General features: G+C 32.1%; 2 protein-coding genes across 2 annotated transcripts; both read left to right on the forward strand.

Annotated features, from left to right (window-relative positions):
• The first annotated feature begins 1,162 nt into the window (after positions 1-1,162).
• LOC126864127 (BRCA1-associated RING domain protein 1-like) lies at positions 1,163-4,385 on the forward strand. Its single transcript, XM_050615116.1, has 9 exons — positions 1,163-1,662; positions 1,994-2,182; positions 2,410-2,563; positions 2,652-2,738; positions 2,805-3,001; positions 3,187-3,411; positions 3,507-3,616; positions 3,692-3,810; positions 3,883-4,385. The coding sequence occupies exons 1-9, from the start codon at positions 1,592-1,594 to the stop codon at positions 4,255-4,257; spliced, it is 1,527 nt and encodes a 508-aa protein (XP_050471073.1). The 5' UTR covers positions 1,163-1,591; the 3' UTR covers positions 4,258-4,385.
• Positions 4,386-5,368: 983 nt separating this feature from the next.
• LOC126864126 (protein masquerade) lies at positions 5,369-16,212 on the forward strand. The gene is made up of 11 exons (XM_050615115.1): positions 5,369-5,709; positions 10,249-10,559; positions 10,858-10,891; positions 11,467-11,927; positions 12,007-12,195; positions 12,345-12,468; positions 13,885-14,064; positions 14,279-14,534; positions 14,691-14,968; positions 15,430-15,584; positions 16,033-16,212. Exons 1-11 carry the CDS (start codon positions 5,592-5,594, stop codon positions 16,198-16,200), a joined length of 2,274 nt encoding a protein of 757 aa, XP_050471072.1. The 5' UTR covers positions 5,369-5,591; the 3' UTR covers positions 16,201-16,212.
• Positions 16,213-17,836: the final 1,624 nt, after the last annotated feature.

The following is a 17,836-nucleotide window of genomic DNA, read 5'->3' on the forward strand; positions in this document are numbered from 1 at the left end:
GTCTGTCAATTATAAGTAGGTAGGGTCGGGCAGGTTGACACAGTCTCTGGTCGGGTAGGCGCGTTTTCGCGTGTTCAACCAGTTTCAGGAAATTTCGTTCGAAAAATCGACGGTGAAGCTAGGCACGAATGGAACATGTCATCGTCTCTGGCTTTACCTATCGATATTTTTAATTTCGTGGTCGCGATCGCGAGTGGGTTTCGACACGAACGTTTACGTATTGCTCGAGCATGCACATGCGAACGGACAGCGATCTGCATGATGCCAACGTATATGTCGACCCATCGTCATGTTGGGCTAATCGCGGTCTTTGAAATTAGCGTTGCGAGTCTAAATTTCGTGTTATCAATTAGAGTTACGAAAAAGTACTGATTTCGGTTTGGATTAGCGTTACGATGGGAAGATGATCGCGTTTGCTTTAGCGTTGCGAGTTATAAGATGTCGCGATTGTTCTTAGTATTTTCTATCGTGAATTATTAGAATTTGTCGAAAAGTAGAATTTGAATTTGTCGCGTTTTCTTTTATTTAAAGGCGAATTAAAATGACACGTTAGTTTTGAATTAATTTTTTTTTTCATTTATAGATAGTAACTTCATATTAAAATCATTTTAAGATGTAGCGTTGCGTTGATTAATTGTCGCGTTCTTATACGTAGTGTTGCGTCTATGAAATGCCCAAATTTCTTCCACTGGGTTTGGGACATATAATTACTAATTGTATCATATAATATGATATAATTATGAATTATATAGCAAATAATATGAGTTAATTGGCTGCTATCTCGATTATGTTTTTTGTACTATTTCTAACTTTGCTTTGTGTCATCGTACAAAATTATAGTTATAGTACAGAATTATATTATAACAATTAATTTCTCTTTCTTAGGCAACTTACAATTAATTTCATTATTGCGCGATTTTGTCATTCTTATATTTGTCTATCTCGAATAGAAAAATAGATATGAACTTTTCCATAGAACCGTACAGTTAGATAGGTTCTTGTAGCGTGGAACTTGATAGATTCTTGTCTATGCTAGTGTGCGACCAAACAGGATAGATCCCTAATTTTATGGGTCCTTGTATATGCTAACATCAATTAAACTCAGCGCTTGGTTGCATGGTGCAGCACTAGTCCGGGAGCAACCAGCTCTATAAGCGTGAGCACTCTTATTTCCTTTCTGGTGATGTGAACGAGTGTGTGCTGTTTATTGTGAAGTTCAACAGTTTAACTCCGTTTTCGTTTCAACAAACAAAGACTTCTAATGCCTTAAGGAAAAGTGTTTCTATATATATATCTATATATATATTTTGGTTAAACTTCGATTTAATGGTTATAAACTCGAGGACATATACACATAACTTTTGAATTACTGTGCTCCTAAAGTTAAGAGTTGCATTTTTTGAATTTTACACATTGAAAACTACTACAGTCATTTTATATCCATTAAAATGTATTCTTCAAACTTAACAAACTCCTTAACCACGCAAACTATAATTGGACTTGGTATGGTTAACTTTTAATAGATGCTTATAAAAGGAATGATAAAGAAATTTTTTGAATATACGTATATGTACTATAGTAATAATTGAAAATGGACACTTCATGGAAGAACACTCGTGACGCTTTAAAAGACTTTGCAAATATGTTAAAGTGTAACAAATGGTAATATTTTACTTAAAACAATTAACAAACTTATATCTATATTGTCTTTTAAATTTTCTCAAATTTGTATGTGTGTGTGTGTCATTTATATATATTTTATTTTTAAGTTCCATTATTTATTTGCTGTATGAAGATAAAATTTGAACTTATTTTTACAGTCTTATTAAAATTGTTTTTAATATTACAGTTAAAAAATATGTCCAAAAATTAACATGCCTGATTAATTATAATAATACATTTCATATTTCTTACATAGTTTATCTCATATATTTAGCATTTTTTAAAATGTATAAACAAGTATGTTATAATTTTCTTTACTTTTTTTGTGTAGTGGAAATGAGCCAATAAATGCAACAAGATACACCAGTTGTGGTCATTTCTTTTGTAAACAGTGTGTTGGGAATGATTCACTATGTATAATATGTAAGATACCTGTACAGCCCATTGAAACATGTAGCGATCATGTAATTGAGAGTCTTGTATCTCATTGCAATAATATTGCAGAAATAATACAGGAAAGGTATTATAAAAGTCAAAGAATAAATTTTCATATTTCTGTATTTGCATTCTTTAGGATATATTTAAATTGTTTCAAATATGCGAATAAGTGTATCAAATCTTATGAGACTTTATTAATATCTGATTATAGTTAATTCCAAAATTTTATACTAAATATGTTTTATACATACAAATAAAATTTTAATATGATATGCTCTACTCAATTTTAAATTAACATAAATTTAATAGAGATTTATGGAATGCAGCCACAACTTCAAATTCGATACAGTCACCTAACAGAATCAATTCTACAGTATGTAATTTAAAATATCGCATACCAAAAAAAAATATTAATAAACAGAACAGTAAAGGAGAAACACAATTACATACTGCGTGTTTGAAGGTAAATTTTTGATGCTCATATATATAATATAATATAATAAACAATTAAAAAATAAAAGATATGACTAAACTTATGAAATGAACATTAGGGGAAGATACAAGAAGATCATATAAAAGTTCTATTAGCTGCTGGTGCAAATCCAAATACAAAGGATTATAACGGTTGGACTCCTTTGGTAATTATTACATTATAAAATAACTTTTTAAATTGAATATGAATAATGAAAATATAATTTGTGCAGCAAGAAGTTGTAAGTTATGGTTATAGCGACATATGTTATTTACTACTAAAATGTGGTGCATTACCAAATACACCTGGTGAAGGAAACAGAACGGCGTTACATGAAGCTGCTAAAGCAAATAGATTGTCAGAAGCAAAACTGCTATTAAAATATTCAGCTAACAAAAATGTGTATGATGATTATGGAAAAAGACCTATGTATGTGTTACTTAATATTGATTTATTAAACTGTCGAAGTAAATATTCTATATATTATATACACATATGTCGATATTCTCAATATCTGTACAAAGTTGTTAGTAATATAATAGTTATTATATATGTAAATTTCTCTTCTTATTATCATTCTATATTTTCATTTCATGTTATATGTTGTATTTTAGAGATTATTGCGAGCCATACAGTAGGATGTGGAATATTTTGAAAGATGAAAATGAATTGGATAATGTACTTGAAACCACCAAAGATCTTAGTCATACTTTAAATAAATCACTTTCCATGGCATTTGATATGGTTGTTATATATATGTCAGATTTACAAGAAAAGAATAAAAGATATCTGAATGAAATAGCGTCAAAGAATAAAATTAAAATTGTATCTAGATTTCAGTATGTTGATGATATTTTTAGTCATTTTATAGTATATAGTATTATATTACATCTTTAAATGTAGGAGATTATAAGTATTACATAATATATTGTAGATCATCTGTGACTCATGTCATAGTAGAAGCTAATAGTGAAAATGTCGTACAACCGTCATATGACGTAATGATGGCACTTTTACACGGAGCTTGGTTACTTAATACCGAGTGTAAGTTTGTTTCTAGATTAATACCTTGTGTACAGTTATACAAATAAATTTTTATAGCATCTTTTGTCATAAAAGGGATTCAATTAGGAATGGATATAAGCGAAATACTAAAAGGAGATTTAGAAATATTTGAAGTTAGTGGTACACCGATTAAAGGTATCCCAAAGAAAGCTAGAGAAAATGCACAAAAACAGGTAAAACTAATTGCAAACACATTGTGCAGGAAAATTAAATAATACATTGAATGTTTCTGGTTATTCTTTTAGAATCCAGGTCTCTTCAATCGATGTTATTTTTATTTTGCGTGGCAGTCAAAAAACGTTTATGCAAATGGTATACAATTAACAAAAGAGGCATTAATAGCACTAGTACAAGAGGGTGGTGGAACAGTTTTGAAAAGAGAACCAAATCCAGAAAATATAAAAGACCAGGGATTATTTATTCCTTTTCACATTGCGAATGAACCTACTCATTCTTTATATAAATGTACACATTATATCATATATGTACCAGAAAAAGATGAACCACGTATAAAATATAATATGCCTCATATAAAAACACTTCCGCTTATATGGCTAATTGAATGCATAGAAAAATTTACATTAATTGATCCATTGCAATTAGGTCTACTTAAACTTTAATTATTACTATTATTACTATTATTATTACTATAATTATTATTATTATTACATGTTTTGTGTATGTAATTGTATTTTGTGTCTATAATTGCTTTACTAGAACTAATAAAGAAGTGCTATTAACTAGTAAAGTGTAATTTTTATATTGAATAGAATATTGTATATTTTGATATAATTAAATATGTTAGAGAATTTGAAAAATGTGACGAATTATTTAAATATACTAAAAAAAATTTGTTTTTACAATTAATAGTCCTGTAGAATATTGAAACAAATAATAGGGTTTCAAGTTATTTTCTTGTTTGAACTTTTTAAGGAGACGTATGTTAATGTAGTACTATGATTACGAAGGATTGACCGTTGCGCAAAGAACGATAAATTCCAAAGGGAAATATCGTACGGTATCCCGTACATTTACGGGTAAAGTACCGCTAGTCGTGCACATATACTTACATATACATGCGGTGAGAAAGAGAGAACGGAAGAAAAAAGTTATAGGGGAGTGAGAGAGAGGCAAAGAGGAAGAGCAGTGCGAACATGAAAGATAGGGAAAAGAGAGATTCCGATATAGTTGAGATCAGATAATGAGGAAAATCGAATATAAGTAAAAATTAATAAATTAGAGAATATATAAAGCAATAAATAACATAAGACAGTAATTAAATTTAATGAAAGAAAACCGAGTATAACGATCATCATCGAAATGGTTTACGCCTATTTGTGTTATATGTTAATGCTATTACACTAATTTTATTGATAATATATGCTAGTAAATGGCTCATTCTTCATGGTTTGTAAACATACTTTGATTCAAAGCTGTTTGTTAATCTATTGTCAAAGAAGTGAGTAAGGTAAACAGGAAAGAAACATGTATATATTACGGATTACTAATAAATTGTAATAGCAGAATTGTACATATTTAAAATATCGTGCATAAATATCTGATGTTAATGCCAACAACCCTTCCCCCTCTTTTTGAGTAATTCTTAGTGAGGTCGTCGACGATCGTTCTCTCTATTTCTCCGCCTTCGTTCTTTTCTCTCCTTTTTCTGACTGGCGTAAAAGAGGGGACCCGCACCCTGACCCACAAGTGGGCCCCGGTACCTCCTCAGTCAGTCAGTCAGTCAGTCAAACAAGTCTAACAGGCAATGCGGGCCCACATAATACCGTGGCTGCCGAACTCGCGGTAAAGTAGTTTGACACGCACGTGTTCGAACCGGGTAACGACACAGTGTGTCTTTCTTTAACTGTTTTTGCGGTTACCTTTTTAAATTGAAGAAAAAGAAGCGGAAAGAAAGAAAAAGAGGAAGCAAGAGACAGAGAGAGAGAGAAAGAGAATGAGGAAAGCGAAGATGATACTAAGAACAGTCCCTGGGGGCATCGTCCTTTTCCTCCTACTTAGCGGATCGATCGCTGCTCAGGACGACGATTCTTTGGCTGGCACTTTCTTGTCAGGTAAATCAATTATTTCTTCTCACTTGGATACTATTGCATTTGTAATTATATACTCCTGCAAATTTAACATTTTCATAATATTTCGTTCTCATTCTTGAATGGTTTTTTACTTTTATTTGCGCTTTTTAATTTTTACACATAACATACACACATATACATATAGCTTGATGTATCAGCTGCGAACAATAAATGATAAGGAATATCTAATTCAATCTTATATTATTCCATATATTTCTCGATTTATTAAATGTCTTTCTTAAATTTTACTTATCTATTTATTTTTCCATTCTTAGAACGAGTTGTTCGCTATATAATTTTATATAATTTTTAATTTATTTATTCTGCTTTCTCCTTCCCTGTAGAGAGATTTGTTATGCTATTTAGCTTATGAGTAAATAGCGATATATCTAAAGTATTGTCTCAAGAAATAGAAAGAATTTTCAATTACCAAATTTGAAATGTACATTTTCCCTCGTAGTACAAAGAAATTTTTGATCGATTATATAAGTAACAACATTTAGTAAAAGTATATAGAAAATAACTGCAAATAAAATTAGTTCGTTGCAGAGGAGGTTTCGAGAAATAGAAATTCGCATGCGTGAATGTATGCTGTGTACGCTTGTATAGATAGTATCTGGAAGGATGTGATTGTCCTACTTAGGAGTTGTACAACGCTATGCGGATGACGCTCAAGTTCACTGTTGGTGAGAAGGCCATTGGCAAACTTGAAAAGTACGCGATGATACATATGTATATGCTACGTACGTAATTAGCAATTGTTCGAATTTCCTGTCTTAATGAAAAAAATGAAAATTAAAAAATTTTAGATGCTTCACTAGCTTGTCGTTACGTTGTATCTTTTTTCTTAAATGATTCATTTTTAAATGACCAATACAAGGATATAATTCAAACATTATGTAACAAGCATTGATTTTCAAATATTTTGATATTCAAAATATACAGGGCGAATCATTTAATTTTATCACTTTAAATTTGCTTTGAAAGTGGTTATATAAAAAATCTTTTTTCAAACAAAAGTTCTACGGTATCGAGGGGATTGTGTAATATAATAATTAATCTTTTGTTATCTCCCTCTTTGATTTGCATGTAAAAGTTAACTCGAGTTCCACGAATGTAACGTATAATACTTGCATAAATTATGAGGGTATATGGGTCAAAGAAGCAATAATTATTCCTTAAATGATCGTCTATATAAATAATTCTTAAAGTCAATGCAAGTGTGTGATCGCAGTAATTCGATCGTTCGTATGTTCGTGCATCGTTGGCAGCTCGCGATAAACTTCATTTTTCGCATATTCTCGGAAAAAGTAGTCTAATGAGGATCAGGTCCGGAGAACGAGTCGCTTATGAGTCCTGCAGTTTCAATCCATTCAAGGTTCAAGGTTCAAACCTTACACATTCATTGTACACAGCAACTGTTGTGTTGGTAACACATTGTTAAAGGAGTTTCGCATGATAAATTATCTAACAAAGTGACAGTGTTTCAGATACAAAGATAGAACATTTCTGTCCTATCAGTGAGCCAACAATAAAATTTACTCGTCTGAAGTTTGTAAATGTGAACGTGTATTTACCAAATAGGATATTTGGTAAAAATATTTTCGTTTATGTAAAATATCTTCGGAAACCATTGACAAAGTTTCGCAAGCTTTCCAAAATCTTCTTCGTCGCAGTGTTTCACGTGCTGATAATGCATTCGTTGTGATCAGTGAATTGAATCGATTGCCATGATTGCTCGTAGCAATTATAGTATTAAAATACCTTTCGTTTCTTACTATTTTTAGTCTCGTATTGAGAAATTGCTAGATTTTCCAAACATTTCACTAAGCATTTAAAGCAAACAATATTTTAACGCATACAGCGATTCGCACTCATAAAATTTTCTTCACAAGCACCGTAAACGACGACTGTATCTCGGTGTTTCACTATTGCTTAATTTCATTGATACAGAAATATTTTTCACGCTTACTTCTGTACTTTAATTTACTACCAATAACTTTGCTCTAGATGTCTAGTCGTGTTTGTAAACGCTCTAGTCCCCCTTTGCATAGAACGACGAAATATCTCGTCACGTTAGGTCTTCGATGACACGATTTGGACGAGATACCTCGCAATGCCGTGTCGTTCATGTGATATTTTGTACTTGGTATCTATCGACGTAATATCGTTCGTGTGACGCTTTGGGCGAGATATGTCGCACATCTTTTCATTAGAATTCGAGGTATCTCGTCCATAAAAGTCAATTCGTAAGGCACTGCGTTTGTGAACATCGAAAAACGGGGACGCGAGTTATTTCGTTCAATTCGTTACTTCGTAGAATAAAATGTTCTTTTCGAGAATATAACTATATCGTTAAAATTTGATGTTCTTTTTATTTTGGAAACATATTTCTAGTTCCAACGAAGACGTAAAGAAAAAGCGCAAGTTCAAGAGCAGATAATTTCGTCTGATCAGTTACCTTCATATAACAGAGAATTATCTTTCCCTGCAATTTTCTAGAGTTGAAAAGATATAGATACGATGTTAACGCAATCGTACAACGCTAATCGAATATGTCTACGGAATATAGATGTGACTTTATTATCGATCTAAGACAATTATGTTAGAAATGGCACGTATGGTATCAAAAACGGTCATGCGATTAAGCCAAGCTGTTTAATTAACTACCGTTATGTTTGTTTGGGCCGTTATGCCTGCTAAAGTGAAAACACCTAGAAGTCTGCGCTATGAGACGAATTTCTTGAAATTTACTTACTTAATCATTGGAAAAATCTAACGATCGTTCTTCATTAGCTCAAAATAAAAAGTTGTACATTTTTCCTTCGCTGTAAACCGTTGATTTAAATAATATACGTATATTTTCAATCGTATGGCGCGTTCGTCTCATTTGTAAGAACGTTGCGACAGTTGCGAAGCGTATTTGTGAAACGGCACAGTAAAAATTCTCAGCCAAAACACACTTTCCGCTTCAGGTAGTTATCGTGGAAAGACTTAAACGTGTAGTTTTATTTAATAGGCAAAAGAAAATAAGTTATCATCACTTTTTAAATAAGGAGATACGCTCCAAATTACATAATTTGGCCTTATTTTAATCAGAAAAACCTCGTAGTCACTTGGATAAATGTTTCACTTGATAAAGATGAAAAATGAAAAAAGTCTATTCTTGCGTTAATATCGTCTCATCGATACGTTTCTTTCGATCAATTCGACTCTCCGAACTCTTGCTCCTTCACTCGCGATGTCCTTTTCTACGTTCGGGGAAATCTCGAGCCTAATAATAATTAGGATCGATACACTGGATTTTTTGGGCATTTGTCCAATTTTTACCGCTTTTATTTGGTCTTCATATCGGCAACATTTTTAAAGAAATTGTTTTCCACGATGGCTTCTCACTCCGTAAATTGAATTACATCCTCGTATCATTATCACTTCTGTATTGATTCATCATCCTGCTTTATGGCTGGTTGTAAATGTTTCGAAATTAGTTCCCCTTTCCACTTTCTTGATACACACTCCAACTCTTCTATCGCCAGAATGAATGCTAAATTTACTCTCGTCAGCAAAGATAATGTTATTCTCCCATTGACTTTCTTTTGAAATAAGCTCTTTTACGAACTAAGATATTTTTCGTCTCTTGAATCAACGAATGGCCTTCTTCTGACAATGTACATATTTGTCCATTGTAGTCCTCTCCTTGCAATCTTTCGTTTCTAATCGTTTAACGTTTTTTGAGAGTGCACTGATTCTGCGTTCCTTCTTCGGCATTGCTGTCAATTTTCAAGCATTTATCCGGAAGCGGTTCTTCCATAATTTTCCCCATAACAGTGGTGAGCGAAGAGGACAGTTTCAAGGAATTATTAATTTCGTTTAGAAGTTCACCAACTGTCAAGATCAAATTCAATCACGCTTGACCATTTCATTTTATAAGTGGAGCGTAAGATTACGTATGCAGGAATTTCTCTTGACTCACCGTGCCTTCGCACCTGTACCCGATAGTTGATGTTGAATTTATAATACACGTGTTACTCATTATCGTGCATAAAAATATCTCACAAGTAATCTTAGCAATAAGATATTATTAAACAATTGTCGTTTCCATTGAGTCAAAAATTTATAAATATCAAATGCTTGAGTATAATATTAGTAGAATTTCTAGCGCGATCGACGCTCTAACTTCGCTAATTTTTTAATATTTGTACTAAAATTTATGTGTACAGCTTTACAAACTTTCTTAAAACTTTCTTTTTTACATATTGTTACTAAATTATAATATGTAAAATACCCCATTTTAAGTACCTTGAATATTCTTAGATACGTAAAAAGTCCATTTCCTAAAGTTGTTTGGTATCAAGCAAGTCATAACACGTCAGTAGTAATCCTTCTGTCGTGAGTAGAGATTTTAATGATATTTGCATCTTCGACACGAACGTAACGATCCAGAAATGTGGTGGACAGGTACACGAAGTGACAGGAATTTCATTAAATAGATCTCACGTGGATGTTTTTATTTTTTCTCAGGTCTATTAGATTCCATAACAAGTACAGCCAACAGTGCAGACTGCCCAGGTGTGTGTGTACACGCATTTGCAACGTTAATATGTTACGAAGTTCTTGAAGATGTAGAGTGCCCTACTAGTATGCGATGTTGTATCGAGGCACCTATAAATGGTACCGGAACTTCTGAAAGTGCCGCCCCTCCTCATGGCGATGACTCTACTTCAACTATTATCACTACCGTTAAGACAACGACAACTACGAGCACAACAACACCTTCAACAACTACAGCACTTACGACCGTATCTTCAACAACTTCCGTAAAAGCTACTTCTGTATGTTCACAAAATCGTATTCTTCGAAACAATAAATATATTTATTATGTCGTATAAGTAATAAATGCATGTTTGATATCTCAAACTTGACCACTGACGTCTTCAGCCTAATTATTATTACAGAATAAAGAATACACGGAATGTCGTTTCTTTAAAAGTGATCGGATTCATATCGCAATTGCCTCGTTAAATAGTGGAACTATTATTGTTGAAAAATTGATACGCACGCGAATAGATATATTCTTTAATATCTGAAAATAAGGACTAAAAGTATATAAACACTTTACTTATTTTTCAGGAAAATCAGAAAGAAGCAGTGAATAAAACATCATGTATGTATTTTTTATCTTTAACTATATATTAAAAAAGCGAGATGTTATAGTAAAATATAAAATCTTTATATACCTTCTAAGCTTCAAGTAACAATCCTTTTCAAGTTTCGAATTTTGTAAAATTGTACGATATCTTTCCATTTTTTTTTCTGAAATTAACAATTAAATTTTCATCCAACTGGTACATAATCACAGTTAACGATTAGAGTGGCTATTCAATCGTCAATTAGATCATTGGTTAATCATTGCAATCTTCTTTCTTGTGAGACTGACGTTTTAATCTCTAATGAGTATCACCTCGGATCTCGTATGAATCGGTTTTAATTGTTAATAGCGTTCATTTAATATAACATACACTCTTAAATGTCAAATAGAACTCAATTTGGAATTTAATAACTTTTAACTTGTAACGATTAATTTCTTCTAATCGTAAGCATCGGTCAGTTAAAACGAACGAGGTAACTTTTACCAATGGCTTTTAATCAACCAGTGCCCGATCCTTTCTCAAGTAAAGTCATTTAATATTTTGCGATCAACGATCCAACAGTACTTATCACATAATTATTTTCTTTTAGCAAAAACGTGTTCAGGAATTTGTATGGCAGAGAGAATTGCCGATTACTGCGATGCGGTTCTGGTAATAGACACCCTTTGCAAGCCAGGATATAAATGTTGCGTATCCAGAGATGCGTTTGGGGATTCACCTCCTCCGGAACTACTAGTCATTGACCGAACGAATTCAAGTCGCATCGATGAAAAGACTGGTCTCAATACATCTTACAAAGGTTCTTCGCCTTTTACAACTGTAAGATCAAATATGATTACTTCTACGAGCATAGCTAGCACTACGATAGCAACGACTACTACGATAGCGAAACAACCAACAACTACGACAAGACCAAAGATTACGGTGAGAAAGCCGTGTAAAGGTGAATGCGTTAGTGGCTTCTTCGCTCTTTTATGCGATAAAGTGGATGGAGAAGCTGAATGCCCCGATGATGGATCTTGTTGCGTTATCGACGCTTTCTTAAAAACTGTAAGAAAGTAAAGTCGTTGAAAAATTAATGTTTCTTAAGAGACAACTTCGTATTTACGACCATAATCCGATTGAACAGGAAACGACAACAACAACGACGGTTGGACCAACCACGAAACCGCCGGAACCAAAATTACAACCATGTCCCGGATTTTGCTTGTTAACCATTATGGCAGCCTTCTGTGAACGGCCAAACGCAATAATAGCGAAGACTTCGACTTGTCAATCCGGATATATTTGTTGTGACAACACGAAAAGCTCGCCGCAGGTGATTCTATTTCTTTTTTACGGTAGAACCCTTTCAATGGAACGATTAAATTGAGGCAAGTAAGATATTGGATAACCCATACGAAAAAGAAAATTGAAATTACTCGCACATAGACGGTAAACGTAGTGACACCATCTTCTCCGTATCAGACACCAAGGCCAAGGCCAAGGCCCACACCGAGACCATCGATTACTACAGTTTCTTTACCACGAGACACACGCGCAGAGTGTCCTGGATCGTGTATTGTTTCCTATTTATCATTCACTTGTTTCAGTAAGTATTTACCCTTCTCTCTTGTTACTTCTACTTTATTCGTTTGAAGACTTATCGTTACCATAAAATATTAATTGCGTATGTTATACAGCTAATAACTTCGTTAACGTTAATACATTTTTCGCAAATATCTTTTCGCTATATCTGCATCGTGTATTTCGAAATTGCCTCGCTCTTATTTTCATCGATAACATATAATGTAAAATAATAATAATAATAATAATAGTTATAGACTCCCTTAGAAATTCATTTACAGATCCTTTATTTATTTTCTTCTTAGCTTGTGGTAAATTTTATTTTTTATTTTATATGTACTGTCTTTTAAGCGACTTTCAATTTTAAAGAAGCGAACAATTTGCTTTGAAAGTCTTAGTAATTTTAATTAGGGTAAACTACTGATTTAATTTAAGGTAACTACTGATAAACTCGTTAGCTGGACAATTAGAATTCAATTGACATTTCCAAGGAAAAGAAGACTTCGTTTCGTTGATTCCGTTGATCAGAAATTACCCAGAATTCTAAATACCAATCCACTGAAGGTCAAGAGCACACGTTTAATATTCTCTCGGCGCACTTTTTCTTGAAAATTCCTTTTCTTCGGTTTGACAACGACACAGTACTTCAGGATTGACTATTCGATTATTGAATCGTGACAACTGATTTTCTAATTTATCCTTTAGAAACTCTTATTTTATGACGTTATTTCTTTACGCTATTGAGGGCGACAGACACGAGTTTCTAAAAACTCTGACTAAACAATTCTGTCTTTCCTTGATGCGTTTTGGCATGCCTAAGCAACGAATAAAGACTCCAAAATGAAAAATAATTTTAGGGACGATACTACGAATTATTTGATCTGCTTGTACACATTCTGACGATAGCGGTTCTGTATTTATACGTAGCTAGATGAACAGTGTATCAAAGCGACATGATTTATTATTCACTGTAAGGATGCAAAAAGTTAAATCTATCTTTGTTCGAGCCTCTTTAATTAGAAAAATGCCAACCCTCGTACAAAGCCTCCTTTCAAGTCGTTTTCGGCCCTCCTTTATTCAAAAAATTCGATAAGGTAAAGATAAAAATTCCAGTAACGTGAAAATTTTAACACTTTCCTTGAGTTTCCAGTTACCGAGATTCGACTTTATTATGAATTTTTCCGTTTTTTAAGATAATGATGCAGCACAATTTTCGAAAGAACAGATAGCTTTAAATCTTTAAAAGTTATAAAACTTCGATTCATGACTCGTACAACTGTTGTAAAAATACATAAAATTCAATTAGTTTTGTAACATTTATCTCCATTCCTTCTGCCTATTTCGCTGATCTTTTAAAAGTTTGTGTAGAAATTTAACGTCGGATTTTATGAATTTGTTACATATGATTAACATTTCTCATTGCTTTTTCTTTTCTTTATAGGAAACGCTGAATTGACGAATTTGTTTAAATGTAAGAAACAAGGGCATCAATGTTGTGCTCCAAAATCATTGATACGAGAAATCAACGGTGGAAATTCTAGCGAAGCAATTTTGACTAATAGAAATGACACCATGTATGTTACTTCGAGGCCATACACAACACCATTTACAACAGCTATATGTAAGTTATACATTGATAACATTCAAGTTGAAGATTTATTCAAGATATTCGTACGAGCGGTTTTTAATTTATCTTGCAATTTTGAAAGATTTCGTACAACATACTACCGCATACAACGTTGTATTTATCCATAATCGTGTATTGTCTTTTAATACAGGAATGCAGAATTTAAGCAAAATTTATTTCTATGTAAAAAATTACGCTAACTTTGTAGATGAAACAACAACGATGATGACAACTATGAGAAGCCCCGTGTACAGTAAATACGTGTGTGGTGTAAAAGGAACCTCCCGCGGACCGATTCAAGCACGTAGTCTTGAAAGAGGAGCACGCGTTGTCGGAGGGGAAGATGCAGATGCCAATGAATGGTGTTGGCAGGTTGCCCTGATTAATTCCTTGAATCAGTACCTCTGCGGTGGTGCACTCATCGGCACGCAATGGGTCTTGACAGCTGCACACTGTGTAACAAAGTAAGTTTTATCGTGATCAGTATGTTTTGAATTTTAATACATTTACCACTATATAATATTAACCTACTTACTATAATCTTTCAAAACGTTGTAAAGTTACAGACAATGAAAAAGTGGACATTTAAAATGATTATATTACCTCGTTTTTACTTGTAGTATTGTACGATCTGGGGATGCGATTTATGTAAGGGTAGGTGATCACGATTTGACGAGAAAATATGGAAGTCCTGGTGCTCAAACTCTGCGAGTGGCAACCACTTACATTCATCATAATCATAACAGTCAGACTCTTGATAACGATATAGCGCTATTAAAGCTTCATGGACAAGCAGAGCTTAAGGACGGTGTTTGCTTAGTATGTTTACCTGCACGAGGGGTTAGTCATACAGCTGGTAAACGATGTACCGTCACTGGTTATGGATATATGGGAGAAGGTGAGATTCCCGTATTGTTTTTGTTCATTATACATATGTATGTACACGTAGCAAAGTTCCGAACAAATTGAAACTTTTTAACAAAATCTTTCATCAAAGTTAGTAGTAAATAGATTTTGTCATTATGAACGTTGTCTGTTGCTTATTTCTGCATCAACCGATTTCGATGAAATTGTCGGCATGTACATACGTATATAAGTTGACATAAATTGACATAAATTGTCAGGTATTTTATTACAGCGCGTACTACGACTGTGCGTAGTTAACTTTTACTTGATGAGTACAATAAAGAGTCATTTTCTTTGTGAATTAAAGCATATTACGCTTAATCAAGATAATTTCTACATAATTCTATCCACTTTTACCAATTTCATATTCCTGAATATACGTATATATTTTCCTATATTTTCATGTAGAAAATATATGTATATTTAATAAGGTGTATCTACTTCTGTATGTAGCTGGTCCTATCCCGCTTCGAGTACGAGAAGCTGAGATACCAATTGTAAGCGACGCAGAATGTATACGTAAAGTGAACGCCGTAACTGAAAAAATTTTCATCTTGCCAGCAAGTAGTTTTTGCGCTGGTGGCGAACAAGGAAACGATGCATGTCAGGTAATATTAATTCTGCTTTATATATATACATACCATACAGTGAAATCTCCGTATTCGCGAAAATAACTCACAAAATCGATGGCAAATATAGCTGATAGTAGTAGTGTACACCACATACGATATTCATCTATGGCTCATTTATTAATCAAGCGCAATTAGATATTAACGAAAGTAACCAATAACTGTATAAAATAATACAAATTCTGTGATAATGATACAATTCCTACGTGATAAAGTGAAATGACTTTTACTTTTTTTAAATAGAATGGAACGATATTTTCTACATAGATGAGAAATGAAAAAAATAATAGTTCGTACATTTCATGATATTTACTATTTATTTGCAAATATAGTATGTTTTATTGGTCGAGTTAATACATGCAAAAGTACTGTTTATATTTTACTTAAACAATTATGTATAATAATTGCAAAAGCTAATATTTGATAGGGCGACGGTGGAGGTCCTTTAGTATGTCAAGATGACGGATTCTACGAATTGGCTGGACTGGTGTCATGGGGTTTTGGCTGCGGAAGATTGGATGTTCCTGGAGTTTATGTCAAAGTTTCGGCGTTCATTGGTTGGATCAACCAAATTATTTCCGTAAATAATCTTTAGCTTTTTTATGTTCTATTAATAAAAGTTAAAGTATTTATTTATTAAGGAAACATTGTAGTACCTTTACGCGCTTGATGACGTAACATCATTATGTTACGTATCCAGCAAAGATATCTAAGAAACATCTTTTTAAATATTATTTAATTATATCGATTAAAATATATGAGAAGAAAGAAAAATCTTTTTGACGCATGGTAAGAATGCAACAATTCGTGCAAAGGAATTTAAAATTGAGAATGTTACGATACTCATACTATATTTATAAATATCGTAATACTTGATAATTACCTTTAATAATTAAAGGTAACTAAAAATTTGTTTTAGCAATATGGTTTTATATAACTAATGCAGTAAACTTCCGTTTATCCAATTTTTGGAATACTTGAATCACCACGCTTCAAAGATTGAATTATTTTCGCCAAAGAAACAAAGAAAAGATAACAAATACGTATCTATAATTTTTTGTGAGCTCTAAAGTCATTAAATCTTGGTAAGTAAAAATTACGTACTTTTAGAATACCAAAAACGAACTTAATTCTTAAAATTTTAATATCATGACAACAAGGTATAAATAAACATTATATTTATTAGTTATATATAATATATTTTGTAAATTTTAATAAATCTTGTTCCTGTAATTATTCAAACATAATTTTATGATATAGGAAAAACGAAAGTTTATTGTATCTATCAATTAAATAGAATCTTTTAGAATTTAAATTTTAATGTCATTGGTAAAATATATATAATAAATAAGCTTAATCTATGATTTCCTTCTAGTAATTGTGCCATCAAGTGCGTCAATTTTAGATGAAAAAATGTTGTCTTAATAAAGATTCTTAGATAATAATGAAGATTATACAATAAATTATAAAATTATTGGTAGACATAAATTTACTCGAAAAACATTAATTAAAAGATTATATAAAAGTACAAAATACTCTAATTTTGTAAAATACTAAATATAATGTAAAAATATTAAACATTAGTGTATTATTACAATAATACATATATACGATACATATGTTAAATATTAATAAGATACATAAAACAGATTTGATTATTGTAATAATTATAGCAACCTTCAGACATTTCTTATGAATTTTGTCGAGCATAGTTTGAGTAATTAAATACAAATCTTTTTACTATCGCGCATAATATATGTCTGCATATAATATGCGTAGAACTACATATATCATTCTGTCAGTTGCTTGTCACTTATTTTAAACGTTAGACAAAATGTTAATAAAAAGATAAAACATAATTTTAATCTTTTTGTGTCTTTACCAACAATTTTATAATTCATTGTATATATATGAGTATATACATGTCATTTATTTGTATTAAATGACATATTACAAGTGAAAGTCAATTTCATAGAAATTAAAACGGTTTTGTTAAGGCCAAAATATAGTGATATTTAATTACCATAGCAGAGAATATATATATATAATGTAATTTTTTAATAATAATTTATGTAAGACATTGCAACTGATATATGTATGTATGTATGTTTATTTTTATTATTATATATGTATATTCATCAGTTTTGTTTTATGAAATTGGCTCTTTATTTTATATATATGTTACGGGCGAAGGCTGCAAGACATACAAAATCGGTTTTGTCCGGGCAGTG

Source organism: Bombus huntii, chromosome 3 (assembly GCF_024542735.1).
Source record: "Bombus huntii isolate Logan2020A chromosome 3, iyBomHunt1.1, whole genome shotgun sequence".
In the NCBI taxonomy this organism is placed as follows: Eukaryota; Metazoa; Arthropoda; class Insecta; order Hymenoptera; family Apidae; genus Bombus; species Bombus huntii.

Bases quoted from the DNA above. Each gene is read 5' to 3' on its own strand.
- LOC126864127 (XM_050615116.1), top strand. From the start codon at position 1,592: ATGGACACTTCATGGAAGAACACTCGTGACGCTTTAAAAGACTTTGCA. The intron at 2,183-2,409 runs GTATTATAAAAG...TAAATTTAATAG, and splicing joins GCAGAAATAATACAGGAAAG to AGATTTATGGAATGCAGCCA. The intron at 3,617-3,691 runs GTAAGTTTGTTT...TTGTCATAAAAG, and splicing joins TTGGTTACTTAATACCGAGT to GGATTCAATTAGGAATGGAT.
- LOC126864126 (XM_050615115.1), top strand. From the start codon at position 5,592: ATGAGGAAAGCGAAGATGATACTAAGAACAGTCCCTGGGGGCATCGTC. The intron at 11,928-12,006 runs GTAAGAAAGTAA...CCGATTGAACAG, and splicing joins TCGACGCTTTCTTAAAAACT to GAAACGACAACAACAACGAC. The intron at 12,196-12,344 runs GTGATTCTATTT...TCTCCGTATCAG, and splicing joins ACACGAAAAGCTCGCCGCAG to ACACCAAGGCCAAGGCCAAG.